The 17,318-nt window shown below is 46.9% G+C and overlaps 1 protein-coding gene across 1 annotated transcript in view; it reads left to right on the top strand.

Annotated features, from left to right (window-relative positions):
- LOC137340229 (hexokinase HKDC1-like) overlaps positions 1–17,318 on the top strand; it is a 220,220-nt gene that overhangs the window by 116,480 nt on the left and 86,422 nt on the right. Inside the window, exons 6-7 of the mRNA XM_068002645.1 lie at positions 6,066–6,299; positions 7,709–8,013. Of these exons, the coding sequence (XP_067858746.1) occupies positions 6,066–6,299; positions 7,709–8,013 (539 nt within the window). The remainder of the gene's footprint in view (positions 1–6,065; positions 6,300–7,708; positions 8,014–17,318) is intronic.

Genomic DNA, 17,318 nt, shown 5'->3' with positions numbered 1-17,318 from the left:
CCTTTATCTCAATGGGGGCTGGAATACAATCGGGTGGAAGTTATGTAACAGCCGTACAGAGCTCTGGTCAGGCTCCATCTGGAGTACTCCATTCAGTTCTGGGCATCGCTCCTCAGGAAGGATTTATTGGCCTTGGAGGGGGTGCTGCGCAGATTCACAAAAATGATACTGGGGATAAAAGGGTTAAATTATGAGGACAGGTTGTATAGATTAGGCTTGTATTCCCTTGAGTATAGAAGATTAAGGGATCATAGAATCATAGAATCATAGAAGTTACAACATGGAAACAGGCCCTTCGGCCCAACATGTCCATGTCGCCCAGTTTATACCACTAAGCTAGTCCCAATTGCCTGCACTTGGCCCATATCCCTCGATACCCATCTTCCCCATGTAACTGTCCAAATGCTTTTTAAAAGACAAAATTGTACCCGCCTCTACTACTGCCTCTGGCAGCTCGTTCCAGACACTCACCACCCTTTGAGTGAAAAAATTGCCCCTCTGGATCCTTTTGTATCTCTCCCCTCTCACCTTAAATCTGTGCCCCCTCGTTATAGACTCCCCTACCTTTGGGAAAAGATTTTGACTATCGACCTTATCTATGCCCCTCATTATTTTATAGACTTCTATAAGATCACCCCTTAACCTCCTACTCTCCAGGGAATAAAGTCCCAGTCTGTCTAACCTCTCCCTGTAAGTCAAACCATCAAGTCCCGGTAGCATCCTAGTAAATCTTTTCTGCACTCTTTCTAGTTTAATAATATCCTTTCTATAATAGGGTGACCAGAACTGTACACAGTACTCCAAGTGTGGCCTCACCAATGCCCTGTACAACTTCAACAAGACATCCCAACTCCTGCATTCAATGTTCTGACCAATGAAACCAAGCATGCTGAATGCCTTCTTCACCACCCTATCCACCTGTGACTCCACTTTCAAGGAGCTATGAACCTGTACTCCTAGATCTATTTGTTCTATAACTCTCCCCAACGCCCTACCATTAACGGAGTAGGTCCTGGCCCGATTCGATCTACCAAAATGCATCACCTCACATTTATCTAAATTAAACTCCATCTGCCATTCATCGGCCCACTGGCCCAATTTATCAAGATCCCGTTGCAATCCTAGATAACCTTCTTCACTGTCCACAATGCCACCAATCTTGGTGTCATCTGCAAACTTACTAACCATGCCTCCTAAATTCTCATCCAAATCATTAATATAAATAACAAATAACAGCGGACCCAGCACCGATCCCTGAGGCACACCGCTGGACACAGGCATCCAGTTTGAAAAACAACCCTCGACAACCACCCTCTGTCTTCTGTCGTCAAGCCAATTTTGTATCCAATTGGCTATCTCACCTTGGATCCCATGAGATTTAACCTTATGTAACAACCTACCATGCGGTACCTTGTCAAATGCTTTGCTGAAGTCCATGTAGACCACGTCTACTGCACAGCCCTCATCTATCTTCTTGGTTACCCCTTCAAAAAACTCAATCAAATTCGTGAGACATGATTTTCCTCTCACAAAACCATGCTGACTGTTCCTAATTAGTCCCTGCCTCTCCAAATGCCTGTAGATTCTGTCCCTCAGAATACCCTCTAACAACTTACCCACTACAGATGTCAGGCTCACTGGTCTGTAGTTCCCAGGCTTTTCCCTGCCGCCCTTCTTAAACAAAGGCACAACATTTGCTACCCTCCAATCTTCAGGCACCTCACCTGTAGCGGTGGATGATTCAAATATCTCTGCTAGGGGACCCGCAATTTCCTCCCTAACCTCCCATAACGTCCTGGGATACATTTCATCAGGTCCCGGAGATTTATCTACCTTGATGCGCGTTAAGACTTCCAGCACCTCCCTCTCTGTAATATGTACACTCCTCAAGACATCACTATTTATTTCCCCAAGTTCCCTAACATCCATGCCTTTCTCAACCGTAAATACCGATGTGAAATATTCATTCAGGATCTCACCCATCTCTTGTGGTTCCGCACATAGATGACCTTGTTGATCCTTAAGAGGCCCTACTCTCTCCCTTGTTACCCTTTTGCCCTTTATGGATGATCGAATTGAGGAGTTTAAGATGATTAAAGGATTTGATAGGGTCAATAGAGAGAAATTATTTCCTCTGGTGGGAGAGTCCAGAACAAGGGGGCAGAACCTTAAAATTAGAGCAAGGTCATTCAAGGGTGATGTCAGGAAGCAGTTATTCACACAAAGGGGAGTGGAAATCTGGAACTCACTCCCCCAAAAGCTGTTGAGACTGGGAGTCAATTGAAAATTTCAAAACTGAGATTGATAGATTTTTGTGAGGTAAGGGTATTAAGGGTTATGGAACCAAGGTGGGGAGATGGAGTTAAGATACTGATCAGCCATCATCTAATTCAATAATGGAACAGGCTTAAGGGGCTGAATGGCCTCCTCCTGTTCCTATGTTCCTAAAAGACACTCAAACTAGGTCAAACTGCCACATCCGGTCGTGAATGGTGGTGGACAATTAAACAACTAGCGGGAGGAGGAGGCTCCGTGAACATCCCCATCCTCAATGATGGTGGAGTGCAGCACATGAGTGCAAAAGACAAGGCTGAAGCGTTTGCAACCATCTTCGGCCAGAAGTGCCGAGTGGATGATCCATCTCAGCCTCCTCCCGATATCCCCACCATCACAGAAGCCAGTCTTCAGCCAATTCGATTCAATCCACGTGATATCAAGAAACGGCTGAATGCACTGAATACAGCAAAGGCTATGGGCCCCGACAACATCCCGGCTGTAGTGCTGAAGACTTGTGCTCCAGAACTAGCTGCGCCTCTAGCCAAACTGTTCCAGTACAGCTACAACACTGGCATCTACCCGACAATGTGGAAAATTGTCCAGGTATGTCCTGTCCACAAAAAGCAGGACAAATCCAATCCGGCCAATTACCGCCCCATCAGTCTACTCTCAATCATCAGCAAAGTGATGGAAGGTGTCGTCGACAGTGCTATCAAGCGGCACTTAATCACCAATAATCTGCTCACCGATGCTCAGTTTGGGTTCCGCCAGGACCACTCGGCTCCAGACCTCATTACAGCCTTGGTTCAAACATGGACAAAAGAGCTGAATTCCAGAGGTGAGGTGAGAGTGACTGCCCTTGACATCAAGGCAGCATTTGACCGAGTGTGGCACCAAGGAGCCCTTGTAAAATTGAAGTCAATGGGAATCAGAGGGAAAACTCTCCAGTGGCTGGAGTCATACCTAGCCCAAAGGAAGATGGTAGTGGTTGTTGGAGGCCAATCATCTCAGCCCCAGAACATTGCTGCAGGAGTTCCTCAGGGCAGTGTTCCAGGCCCAACCATCTTCAGCTGCTTCATCAATGACCTTCCCTCTATCATAAGGTCAGAAATGGGGATGTTCGCTGATGATTGCACAGTGTTCAGTTCCATTCGCAGCCCCTCAGATAATGAAGCAGTCCGAGCCTGCATGCAGCAAGACCTGGACAACACCCAGGCTTGGGCTGATAAGTGGCAAGTAACATTCGTGCCAGACAAGTGCCAGGCATTGACCATCTCCAACAAAAGAGAGTCTAACCACCTCCCCTTGACATCCAACGGCATTACCATCGGCCAATCCCCCACCACCAACATCCTGGGGGTCACCATTGACCAGAAACTTAACTGGACCAGCCACATAAATATGGTGGCTACAAGAGCAGGTCAGAGGCTGGGTATTCTGTGGCGAGTGACTCACCTCCTGACTCCCCAAAGCCTTTCCACCATCTACAAGGCACAAGTCAGGAGTGTGATGGAATACTCTCCACTTCCTTGGATGAGTGCAGCTCCAACAACACTCAAGAAGCTCGACACCACCCAGGACAAAGCAACCCGCCTGATTGGCACCCCATCCACCACCCTAAACATTCACTCCCTTCACCACCGGCGCACTGTGGCTGCAGTGTGTACCATCCACAGGATGCACTGCAGCAACTCGCCAAGGCTTCTTCGACAGCACCTCCCAAACCCGCGACCTCTACCACCTAGAAGGACAAGAGCAGCAGGCACATGGGAACACCACCACCTGCATGTTTCCCTCCAAGTCACACACCATCCCGACTTGGAAATATATCGCCGTTCCTTCATTGTCGCTGGGTCAAAATCCTGGAATTCCCTTCCTAACAGCACTGTGGGAGAACCTTCACCACACGGACTGCAGCGGTTCAAGAAGGCGGCTCACCACCACCTTCTCAAGGGCAATTAGGGATGGGCAATAAATGCCAGCCTTACCTGCGATGCCCACATCCCATGAACGAATTTTTAAAAAACTCATATCCTCAGGAAAAATCCCAGCTTGTGTACAATCTTCTGATCCAGAAGGTTTAGTCTGACGATGAAATGGATTCCTCAGGAGAGGGGCATTTAAGATTGTTACAGGTGTTAAAGTTGAGACAATGGGGTAGCTCATGACTTTGTGCGACGGTGTAAAAGTGACTTCAATGGAAATAAAAATGGGGAGAGATTCACAACCACCATTTAATACCATCGATTGCACAAAGTCAAGATCGACCCCAATAACTTTATTCCTTTGAAATGTCCTCAAGGGCAAAGTATCATATAAGAACATTTCAAAGACTTTTCATAGGCGGAAGTTTTACAGTTCTGGGCTGACTGGGATGCAATTTTCAGTACATCAAAGTGAAGAGGGGAAATTGTGAATGTCAAAGTGCGAAACCACGGCCATAAGGTCATTTCTGATGCAACAAACTTATGAATACGGGCAATCATATCACTGTGGAAATATAGCGAGCCCAGTTGGCCCCCTAGAAATGCAGTTATCTCTAGACAGTCTTATATATTGTTTCTCCTCCCCATCCCCCCAATACTTTGACAAAGGAAATCTATGTGGTAATTTTACAAGTTCATGCTCCTGCTCCAACTGGGAATGGATATCAGCCATTCAGATGTGCACTCCCCATGAATTTTCATCCAATGGTGAATGACACTGCACACTCTACACCAAAACTCGCAACATTGCTCCTCATGTCTTGGCTGCCGCTGCCTAAAGTCAATTTCAAAATCAAAAGTCTCAATTTCAACAACTTGCATTTATATAGTGCCTTTAACTCAATCCAGCCAGGTCAGGTGATGGACGGCTGAACCAGATGTGTGCCAGATATGCTCAAGTCTGTGCCCCTTGGACTTGAGGGAGCAAAGATAGGGGCCATTCCAGGGGTAACGACTGGGATGAGAGAGAGTGAAGGTTTTGCTGGGCCCAAGGGCAGGGATTGGTTGAGAAGTATTGTGTAGAATGGAGGGCCAAAGGCTGCACTGTCGGGAGTGTGAAAGTGCAATTGTGAACTCGCCCTGTCACACTTACATTCTGTGCACAATCCTGGGCCAGGTTGTGCTGTGAGTGGTGAACTGCCAATGGTTAGACTTGCACTGGGCCTGTAAACTTTCAATCAGAGCCAAACAGGGCATCTGGGTCCTGTGTGTCTCCTTAACCAATCAGATTGAAGAATCGCTAATAAACCGAGCAGAGTCTGAAGCAGGAAGTGTAAGTTGGAATAGTGAATTCAATGTCAAATCAGGTCCAGAGCGAAATAAAGAGAGGGAAGAAAGATTGGATTAAGAGAGAGAGATAAAGAAAAAGTAAAAAAATATATATTTTTAAAAGAAATCTCAAACAAAAATCTGAAGGACTGAGGCTCTCTGCTTGTTAAAGTTAATTTTCAGTGCCAGAGAGGTGTTTTGGCAGTGATTGAGACTTACCATGCTGCTAAAAGGGCACTTTTATCAGAATAGACAAGCCTAGCTTTTTGTGGTGAGTTTAGCCCGTATCTATGACGTCAATGCAGGAACTTCACGCTGTTCAATATATTTCTGTACAGCTTATAGAGGAACAGGGCATCTGGCACAGCAACATCTGGATGTCCACATTTACTGCTTGTGTGTGGTCAACGTGAGTTGCTGTCTGATTTGCGCATAAATTATGATGAGCCTGTTAGACCTGCTGTTATTATCACAGCAAAATCTGTGACTATTGTGCAGAAACTGACATTTCCTTATTTCTGATTGACCCTTTAGCTATAAATCGGGTCTGCAGAATGCGAAGGAGATTCTGCTGGATCTGGACCTGGAACCATCTGAAGACGACTGTGTTGCTGTCAGACACATCTGCACCATTGTTTCATTTCGTTCAGCCAATCTTTGTGCAGCCGCTCTGGCCGCTATTCTCACACGATTGAGGAAAGTTAAGAAGGTGAAACGACTGCGAACAACAGTGGGTGTTGATGGGACGCTGTACAGGACCAATATGCAGTAAGTGACCATCACAAGCCGTCAGCCATACTCTTCAATCACCATATTTCCTCCAAGTAATTCCTCTTTCCCGAATCACTCTCCTTCTGAAGGTACCAACTCTTGCTGGGGTCGAGTTCCCTGGGGTCGAGTTCCCTGGGGTCGAGTTCCCGAGTTCCCTGGGGTCGAGTTCCCTGGGGTCAAGTTCCCGAGTTCCCTGGGGCCGAGTTCTCTGGGGCCGAGTTCTCTGGGGCCGAGTTCCCTGGGGCCGAGTTCCCTGGGGCCGAGTTCCCTGGGGTCGAGTTCCCGAGTTCCCTGGGGCCGAGTTCCCTGGGGTCGAGTTCCCTGGGGCCGAGTTCCCTGGGGCCGAGTTCCCGAGTTCCCTGGGGCCGAGTTCCCTGGGGCCGACTTCCCTGGGGCCGACTTCCCTGGGGCCGAGTTCCCTGGGGCCGAGTTCCCTGGGGTCGAGTTCCCTGGGGTCGAGTTCCCTGGGGCCGAGTTCCCTGGGGTCGAGTTCCCGAGTTCCCTGGGGCCGAGTTCCCTGGGGCCGAGTTCCCTGGGGTCGAGTTCCCTGGGGTCGAGTTCCCTGGGGCCGAGTTCCCTGGGGCCGACTTACCTGGGGCCGACTTCCCTGGGGCCGACTTCCCTGGGGTCGAGTTCCCTGGGGTCGAGTTCCCGAGTTCCCTGGGGCCGAGTTCCCTGGGGTCGAGTTCCCTGGGGTCGAGTTCCCGAGTTCCCTGGGGCCGAGTTCCCTGGGGCCGAGTTCCCGAGTTCCCTGGGGCCGAGTTCCCTGGGGCCGAGTTCCCTGGGGCCGAGTTCCCTGGGGTCGAGTTCCCTGGGGCCGAGTTCCCGAGTTCCCTGGGGTCGAGTTCCCTGGGGTCGAGTTCCCTGGGGTCGAGTTCCCTGGGGCCGAGTTCCCTGGGGCCGAGTTCCCGAGTTCCCTGGGGCCGAGTTCCCTGGGGTCGAGTTCCCGAGTTCCCTGGGGCCGAGTTCCCTGGGGCCGAGTTCCCTGGGCCGAGTTCCCTGGGGTCGACTGCACTTCAGTAGCTGATCCACGGGGTTATCTTCCCGTTTGTTATTATCACCGTGGGTGGCATCAAGCCAAGTCTGACCCTCTTCTCACCCGCCTGATGTTCACACACTTTCCAGCAGGACTGTAATCAGCAGGACAACTGTGGCTAGCTTACTGTTCCCTCGCCCAGGGTACTGAGACCAAATGTAGCTCCTTTACTCCCCTACCTCAGTACAGATCTACGTGCGGGGTGAAATCTAAGATGTCTTGTCCTGTGTAGATCAGTTCCAAGCCACAAAGTGAATCGACCTATTGAATCATTGAGCAATAAATTTGCTTTCTTAAAAACACATAATGCAGCTCTGACATTCAGATCCTGTTTAACATCGGAAGGTAACACTGTGATATTCTGTGACAGGTACGCAAAAAGATTGCACAAAGTGGTTAGAAACCTGGCCTCCGAGTGTGACGTGCGATTCTTTCTGTCGGAGCTTGGCACTGGGAAGGGTGCTGCCATGGTGACAGCAGTAGCCTACAGGCTGGTTAATCAGCGTAAATATATGGACAAGACCCTGGCACCGTTAAAACTCAACCAGGGACAACTGCTGGAGGTAATGAAAAGGATGAGAACGGAGATGGAACAAGGACTAAGGAAAGAGACCCATAACACTGCCACGGTAAAAATGCTATCCACCTACGTTCAGAAATTCCCCAATGGAACAGGTGAGTTACAGGACGATTTATCACCAATTCCATTTTTAACATCCAGGGCCATGAGAAGTATTCCAGAGGCAGTGTGGCCATGTCACAGAATGAGGTGCACAGGGGGTTATGCTGCTGTTCTCAGTGTTGACTGGGCTCAGTGGGTTGCTCTCTCGCCTCTGAGGCAGAAGGTCATGGGGTCAAGCCTCACTCCACAGACTTAAGTATATAATCCAGGCTGACACTGCAGTGCAGTACTGAGGGAGAGCTGCACCGATGAGATGTTAAACCGAAGCCCCGTCTGTCAGGCATAAAAGATCCCATGGCACTATTTTGAAGAAGAGCAGGGGAGTTCTCCCTGGTGTCCTGGCCAATATTGATCCCTCAACCAACATCACTAAAACAGATGATCTGGTCATTTATCTCACTGTTGTTTGTGGGACTTTACTGTGTATAACATGGTTACCTTGGTTTCCCACATTACCACAGTAACTACATTTCTAAAGTACTTAATTGGCTGTAAAGCACTTTGGGACGTCCTGAGCTTGTGAAAGATGCTGTAAATGCAGATTCTTTCTTTCCATTCCTGACCTGAACTGCATTAAACAGGGAAGTACTGAGCAGAGACTGTTCTTGCCTGGTTTCATCCTTACCTATCCAGTCGTAGCCAGAGAATCTCCTGCAATGGCTTCTCTTCCTGCTCCCACACGGCTACCTCTGGAGTCCCCAAGGATCTATTCTTGGCTCCTCCTATTTCTCATCATCATCACCAAGACCGCCTACTTCCACGTCCGTAATATAACCCGTCTCCACCCCGCCTCAGCCCATCTGCTGCTGAAACTCTTGTTCGTGCCCTAGTTAACTCGAGACTCAACTATTCCAATGATCTCCTGGCCGGCCTCCAGCCTTGCACCTTCCATAAACTTCAGCTCATCCAAAACTCTACTGCCCGTATCCTAACTCGCACCAAGCCCCGTTCATCCATCACCCCTGTGCTCACTGACCTACATTGGCTCCCGGTCTGGGAACGCCTCAGTTTTAAAATTCTCATCCTTGTTTTCAAATCCCTCCATGGCCTCACCCCTCCCTATCTCTGTAACCTCCTCCAGCCCTACAACCCTCTGAGATCTCTGCGCTCCTCCAATTCTGACCTCTTGCGCATTCCTGATTTTAATCACTCCACCATTGGCGGCCGTACCTTCAGCTGCCTAGGCCCTAAGCTCTGGAATTCCCTCCCTAAACCTCTCCACCTCTCTACCTCTCTGCTTTAAGACGCTCCTTAAAACCCACCTCTTTGATTCCGTGTCAATTTCTGTCTGATTACGCTCCTGTGAAGCACCTTGGGACATTTTCCTACATTAAAGAGGCTATATTAATCCAAGTTGTTGTTGCTGCAACTCCAAGCTGGGAAGGATTTATCTGAAAGTAATGCCTGGCAGGTCTCTGGAGCCTCCTGGCAGAGGGCATGGGATAAAGGGGATAAAATGACAAAAACAGGAGAAATTACCCCAAAAACCCCACCCAGAGAAAAACAGCCAAAGGAAGAGAGCAAGGTCAGGAAGGGATCAAACTGGGAAAGGTTTAAAATACTGATAGAAAAGATGGAGAGTAGACCTTTTGTGACCTGATGCTTTTTGTAGGCCTCAAACACTAGATTATAACAAGGGCTCATTGTCAGCGTTTGCTGGTTTGATTTCTCCCAAAGTTTTTATTTCTATATATTTCATTTTTTTTAAATTTCCAAAAAAACTATTGGTATCACTTCTCTGCTGTGAATTGTCAGGTCAGGTTGACATTTGCCCTTTTGTAAAAGTCAATACAACACCCACAATACCGCGTGCTGCCACCTTCAGCCAGAGGGCGAGTCAGGAGGTTTTATGATTATAGCTCCAAGGTGGAGCCTCCCCACTGGGAGCTCACATCCATAAATCGTGGGACATACAAGCATGTTTCCTTGCTGTGTGCTGCTGGTGACTGAGCCATTCCGGGCCGAGCCCAGTCCAATTCCGGGCCAAGCCCAAACCCATTCCCATTCCAGGCCGAGCCCAGTTCCATTTACATACTGGGCCGAGCCCAGTCCCATTCTCATTCCCATTCCGGGTCAGGCCCATTCCCAAACACATTCTGGGCCCAACTCAATCTCATTCCCATTCTGGGATGAGCCCAATACCATTCCCATTCCAGGCCAAGCCCAGTCCCATTACAGGCCGAACCCAAACCCATTCCCATTCCGGGCCGAGCCCATTCCCATTCCAGGCCGAGCCCAGTTTCATTTACATACTGGGCCGAGCCCAGTCCCATTCTCATTCCCATTCCGGGTCAGGCCCATTCCCAAACACATTCTGGGCCCAGCTCAATCTCATTCCCATTCTGGGATGAGCCCAATACCATTCCAGGCTGAGCCCAGTTCCATTTCCATCATGGGCCAAGCACAATCCCATTCCCATTCCGGGCTGAGTCTAGTCCCAGACCCATTCCAGGCGAGGCCCATTTCAATTCTCAGCTGAGCCCAATCCCATTCCCATTCTGGACTGAGCCCATTCCCATTCCAGGACAAGCCAAATCACATTCCCATTCTGGACTGAGCCCATTCCCATTCTGAGCCGAGGCCAATCCCATTCCCATTCTGGACTGAGCCCATTCCCATTCTGGACTGAGCCCAATCCCATTCCCATTCTGGACTGAGCCCAATCCCATTCCCATTCTGGGACGAGCCTTTTTATCGCAGTTAAACATCCCAAGATGCTGTGCAGGTGCGATTATCAAACAAAATTTGACAGCGGGCCACGCAAGCAGAGATTACGACAGGTGACCAAAAGCTTGATCAGACATGTAGGTTTTAAGAGCGTTTAAAAGGAGGAGAGAGAGGGAGAGAGGCGGAGAGGTGTAGGGAGGGGATTCCAGGTCAAAGGCCAAGAAAGCTGAAGGCACGGCCGCCAATGGTGGAGCGATTAAAATCGGGTCTGCGCAAGAGGCAAGAATTGGAGCACCACAGAGATCTCGGAGGGTAGCAGGGCTGGAGGAGGTTACAGAGAGAGGGAGGGGGCGCGAGGCCATGGAGGGATGTGAACACAAACATGGACTGGGAGCCAAAATAGGTCAGTGACTCCGCGGGCAAGGGCGATCCAATTCTCATCTTAAACTCGGACACACACAGTACACCATCCTCCTGAATATTACACTGACACACAGTATACACAATCCTCCTGAATATTACACTGACACACACAGTACACCATCCTCCTGAATATTACACTGACACACACAGTACACCATCCTCCTGAATATTACACTGACACACACAGTACACCATCCTCCTGAATATTACACTGACACACAGTACACCATCCTCCTGAATATTACACTGACACACACAGTACACCATCCTCCTGAATATTACACTGACACACACAGTACACCATCCTCCTGAATATTACACTGACACACACAGTACACCATCCTCCTGAATATTACACTGACACACACAGTACACCATCCTCCTGAATATTACACTGACACACACAGTACACCATCCTCCTGAATATTACACTGACACACAGTACACCATCCTCCTGAATATTACACTGACACACACAGTACACCATCCTCCTGAATATTACACTGACACACACAGTACACCATCCTCCTGAATATTACACTGACACACACAGTACACCATCCTCCTGAATATTACACTGACACACAGTACACCATCCTCCTGAATATTACACTGACACACACAGTACACCATCCTCCTGAATATTACACTGACACACACAGTACACCATCCTCCTGAATATTACACTGACACACACAGTACACCATCCTCCTGAATATTACACTGACACACACAGTACACAATCCTCCTGAATATTACACTGACACACAGTATACACAATCCTCCTGAATATTACACTGACACACACAGTACACAATCCTCCTGAATATTACACTGACACACACAGTACACAATCCTCCTGAATATTACACTGACACACAGTACACAATCCTCCTGAATATTACACTGACACACACAGTACACAATCCTCATGAATATTACACTGACACACACAGTACACCATCCTCCTGAATATCACACTGGCACACAGTACACCATCCTCCTGAATATTACACTGACACACACAGTACACCATCCTCCTGAATATTACACTGACACACAGTACACCATCCTCCTGAATATTACACTGACACACAGTATACACCATCCTCCTGAATATTACACTGACACACAGTACACCATCCTCCTGAATATTATACAGACACACACAGTACACAATCCTCCTGAATATTACACTGACACACAGTACACCATCCTCCTGAATATTACACTGACACACACAGTACACCATCCTCCTGAATATTATACAGACACACACAGTACACAATCCTCCTGAATATTACACTGACACACACAGTACACCATCCTCCTGAATATTACACTGACACACACAGTACACCATCCTCCTGAATATTACACTGACACACAGTACACCATCCTCCTGAATATTACACTGACACACACAGTACACCATCCTCCTGAATATTACACTGACACACAGTACACCATCCTCCTGAATATTACACTGACACACACAGTACACCATCCTCCTGAATTTTACACTGACGCACAGTACACCATCCTCTTGAATATTACACTGACACACACAGTACACCATCCTCCTGAATATTACACTGACACACACAGTACACCATCCTCCTGAATATTACACTGACACACACAGTACACCATCCTCCTGAATATTACACTGACACACAGTACACCATCCTCCTGAATATTACACTGACACACACAGTACACCATCCTCCTGAATATTACACTGACACACAGTACACCAGCCTCCTGAACATTACACTGACACACACAGTGCACCATCCTCCTGAATATTACACTGACACACACAGTACACCATCCTCCTGGATATTACACTGACACACACAGTACACCATCCTCCTGAATATTACACTGACACACACAGTACACCATCCTCCTGAATATTACACTGACACACAGTACACCAGCCTCCTGAATATTACACTGACACACAGTACACCATCCTCCTGGATATTACACTGACACACACAGTACACCATCCTCCTGAATATTACAGTGACACACAGTACACCATCCTCCTGAATATTACACTGAAACACAGTACACCATCCTCCTGAATATTACACTGACACACACAGTACACCATCCTCCTGAATATTACACTGACACACACAGTACACCATCCTCCTGAATATTACACTGACACACACAGTACACCATCCTCCTGAATATTACACTGACACACACAGTGCACCATCCTCCTGAATATTACACTGACACACAGTACACCATCCTCCTGAATATTACACTGACACACACAGTACACCAGTGTCCTGAATATTACACTGACACACAGTACACCATCCTCCTGAATATTACACTGACACACACAGTACACCAGTGTCCTGAATATTACACTGACACACAGTACACCATCCTCCTGAATATTACACTGACACACACAGTACACCAGTGTCCTGAATATTACACTGACACACAGTACACCATCCTCCTGAATATTACACTGACACACACAGTACACCAGTGTCCTGAATATTACACTGACACACAGTACACCATCCTCCTGAATATTACACTGACACACAGTACACCAGTGTCCTGAATATTACACTGACACACAGTACACCATCCTCCTGAATATTACACTGACACACACAGTACACCAGTGTCCTGAATATTACACTGACACACAGTACACCATCCTCCTGAATATTACACTGACACACACAGTACACCAGTGTCCTGAATATTACACTGACACACAGTACATGAGCCTCCTGAATATTACACTGACACACACAGTACACCAGTGTCCTGAATATTACACTGACACACAGTACACGAGCCTCCTGAATATTACACTGACACACACAGTACACCATCCTCCTGAATATTACACTGACACACAGTGCACCATCCTCCTGAATATTACACTGACACACTCAGTACACCAGTGTCCTGAATATTACACTGACACACAGTACACGAGCCTCCTGAATATTACACTGACACACACAGTGCACCATCCTCCTGAATATTACACTGACACACACAGTACACAATCCTCCTGAATATTACACTGACACACACAGTACACCATCCTCCTGAATATTACACTGACACACACAGTACACCATCCTCCTGAACATTACACTGACACACACAGTACACCATCCTCCTGAATATTACACTGACACACACAGTACACAATCCTCCTGAATATTACACTGACACACACAGTACACCATCCTCCTGAATATTACACTGACACACACAGTACACCATCCTCCTGAATATTACACTGACACACACAATATAGCATCATCCTGAATATTACACTGACACACACAGTACACCAGCCTCCAGAATATTACACTGACACACACAGTACACCATCCTCCTGAATATTACACTGACACACAGTACACCATCCTCCTGAATATTACACTGACACACACAGTACACCATCCTCCTGAATATTACACTGACACACACAGTACACCATCCTCCTGAACATTACACTGACACACACAGTACACCATCCTCCTGAATATTACACTGACACACACAGTACACAATCCTCCTGAATATTACACTGACACACACAGTACACCATCCTCCTGAATATTACACTGACACACACAGTACACCATCCTCCTGAATATTACACTGACACACACAATATAGCATCATCCTGAATATTACACTGACACACACAGTACACCATCCTCCTGAATATTACACTGACACACACAGTACACCATCCTCCTGAATATTACACTGACACACACAGTACAACAACCTCCTGAATATTACACTGACACACACAGTGCACCATCCTCCTGAATATTACACTGACACACACAGTACACAATCCTCCTGAATATTACACTGACACACACAGTACACCATCCTCCTGAATATTACACTGACACACACAGTACACCATCCTCCTGAACATTACACTGACACACACAGTACACCATCCTCCTGAATATTACACTGACACACACAGTACACAATCCTCCTGAATATTACACTGACACACACAGTACACCATCCTCCTGAATATTACACTGACACACACAGTACACCATCCTCCTGAATATTACACTGACACACACAATATAGCATCATCCTGAATATTACACTGACACACACAGTACACCATCCTCCTGAATATTACACTGACACACAGTACACCATCCTCCTGAATATTACACTGACACACAGTACACCATCCTCCTGAATATTACACTGACACACACAGTACACCATCCTCCTGAATATTACACTGACACACACAGTACACCATCCTCCTGAATATTACACTGACACACACAGTACACAATCCTCCTGAATATTACACTGACACACACAGTACACCATCCTCCTGAATATTACACTGACACACACAGTACACCATCCTCCTGAATATTACACTGACACACACAATATAGCATCATCCTGAATATTACACTGACACACACAGTACACCAGCCTCCAGAATATTACACTGACACACACAGTACACCATCCTCCTGAATATTACACTGACACACAGTACACCATCCTCCTGAATATTACACTGACACACACAGTACACCATCCTCCTGAATATTACACTGACACACACAGTACACCATCCTCCTGAATATTACACTGACACACACAGTACAACATCCTCCTGAATATTACACTGACACACACAGTACACCATCCTCCTGAATATAACACTGACACACACAGTACACCATCCTCCTGAATATTACACTGACACACACAGTACACCATCCTCCTGAATGTTACACTGACACACACAGTACAACATCCTCCTGAATATTACACTGACACACAGTACACCATCCTCCTGAAAATTACGCTGTCACACACAGTCCATATTCTCCTGAATATTACACTGACACACACAGTACACCATCCTCCTGAATATTACACTGACACACACAGTGCACCATCCTCCTGAATATTACACTGACACACACAGTATACTGACCTCCTGAATATTACACTGACACACAGTGCACCATCCTCCTGAATATTACACTGACACACACAGTATACTGACCTCCTGAATATTACACTGACACACAGTACAACATCCTCCTGAATATTACACTGACACACAGTACACCATCCTCCTGAATATTACACTGACACACACAGTACACCATCCTCCTGAATATTACACTGACACACACAGTACACCATCCTCCTGAATATTACACTGACACACAGTACACCATCCTCCTGAATATTACACTGACACACACAATATAGCATCATCCTGAATATTACACTGACACACACAATATAGCATCATCCTGAATATTACACTGACACACACAGTACACCATCCTCCTGAATATTACACTGACACACACAGTACACCATCCTCCTGAATATTACACTGACACACACAGTACACCATCCTCCTGAATATAACACTGACACACACAGTACACCATCCTCCTGAATATTACACTGACACACACAGTACACAATCCTCCTGAATATTACACTGACACACAGGACACCATCCTCCTGAATATTACACTGACACACACAGTACACCAGTGTCCTGAATATTACACTGACACACACAATATAGCATCATCCTGAATATTACACTGACACACACAATATAGCATCATCCTGAATATTACACTGACACACACAGTACACCAGTGTCCTGAATATTACAATGACACACACAGTACACCATCCTCCTGAATATTACACTGACACACAGTACACAATCCTCCTGAATATTACACTGACACACACAGTACACCATCCTCCTGAATATTACACTGACACACACAGTACACCATCCTCCTGAATATAACACTGACACACACAGTACACCATCCTCCTGAATATTACACTGACACACACAGTACACCATCCTCCTGAATATTACACTGACACACAGCACACCATCCTCCTGAATATTACACTGACACACACAGTACACCATCCTCCTGAATATTACACTGACACACAGTACACCATCCTCCTGAATATTACACTGACACACAGTACACCATCCTCCTGAATATTACACTGACACACACAGTACACCATCCTCCTGAATATTACACTGACACACACAGTACACCATCCTCCTGAATATTACACTGACACACACAGTACACCATCCTCCTGAATATTACACTGACACACACAGTAC

The sequence above is a fragment of the Heptranchias perlo genome, chromosome 21 (genome assembly GCF_035084215.1).
Source record: "Heptranchias perlo isolate sHepPer1 chromosome 21, sHepPer1.hap1, whole genome shotgun sequence".
In the NCBI taxonomy this organism is placed as follows: domain Eukaryota; kingdom Metazoa; phylum Chordata; class Chondrichthyes; order Hexanchiformes; family Hexanchidae; genus Heptranchias; species Heptranchias perlo.
This window is presented reverse-complemented; position numbering and strand designations above follow the sequence as displayed.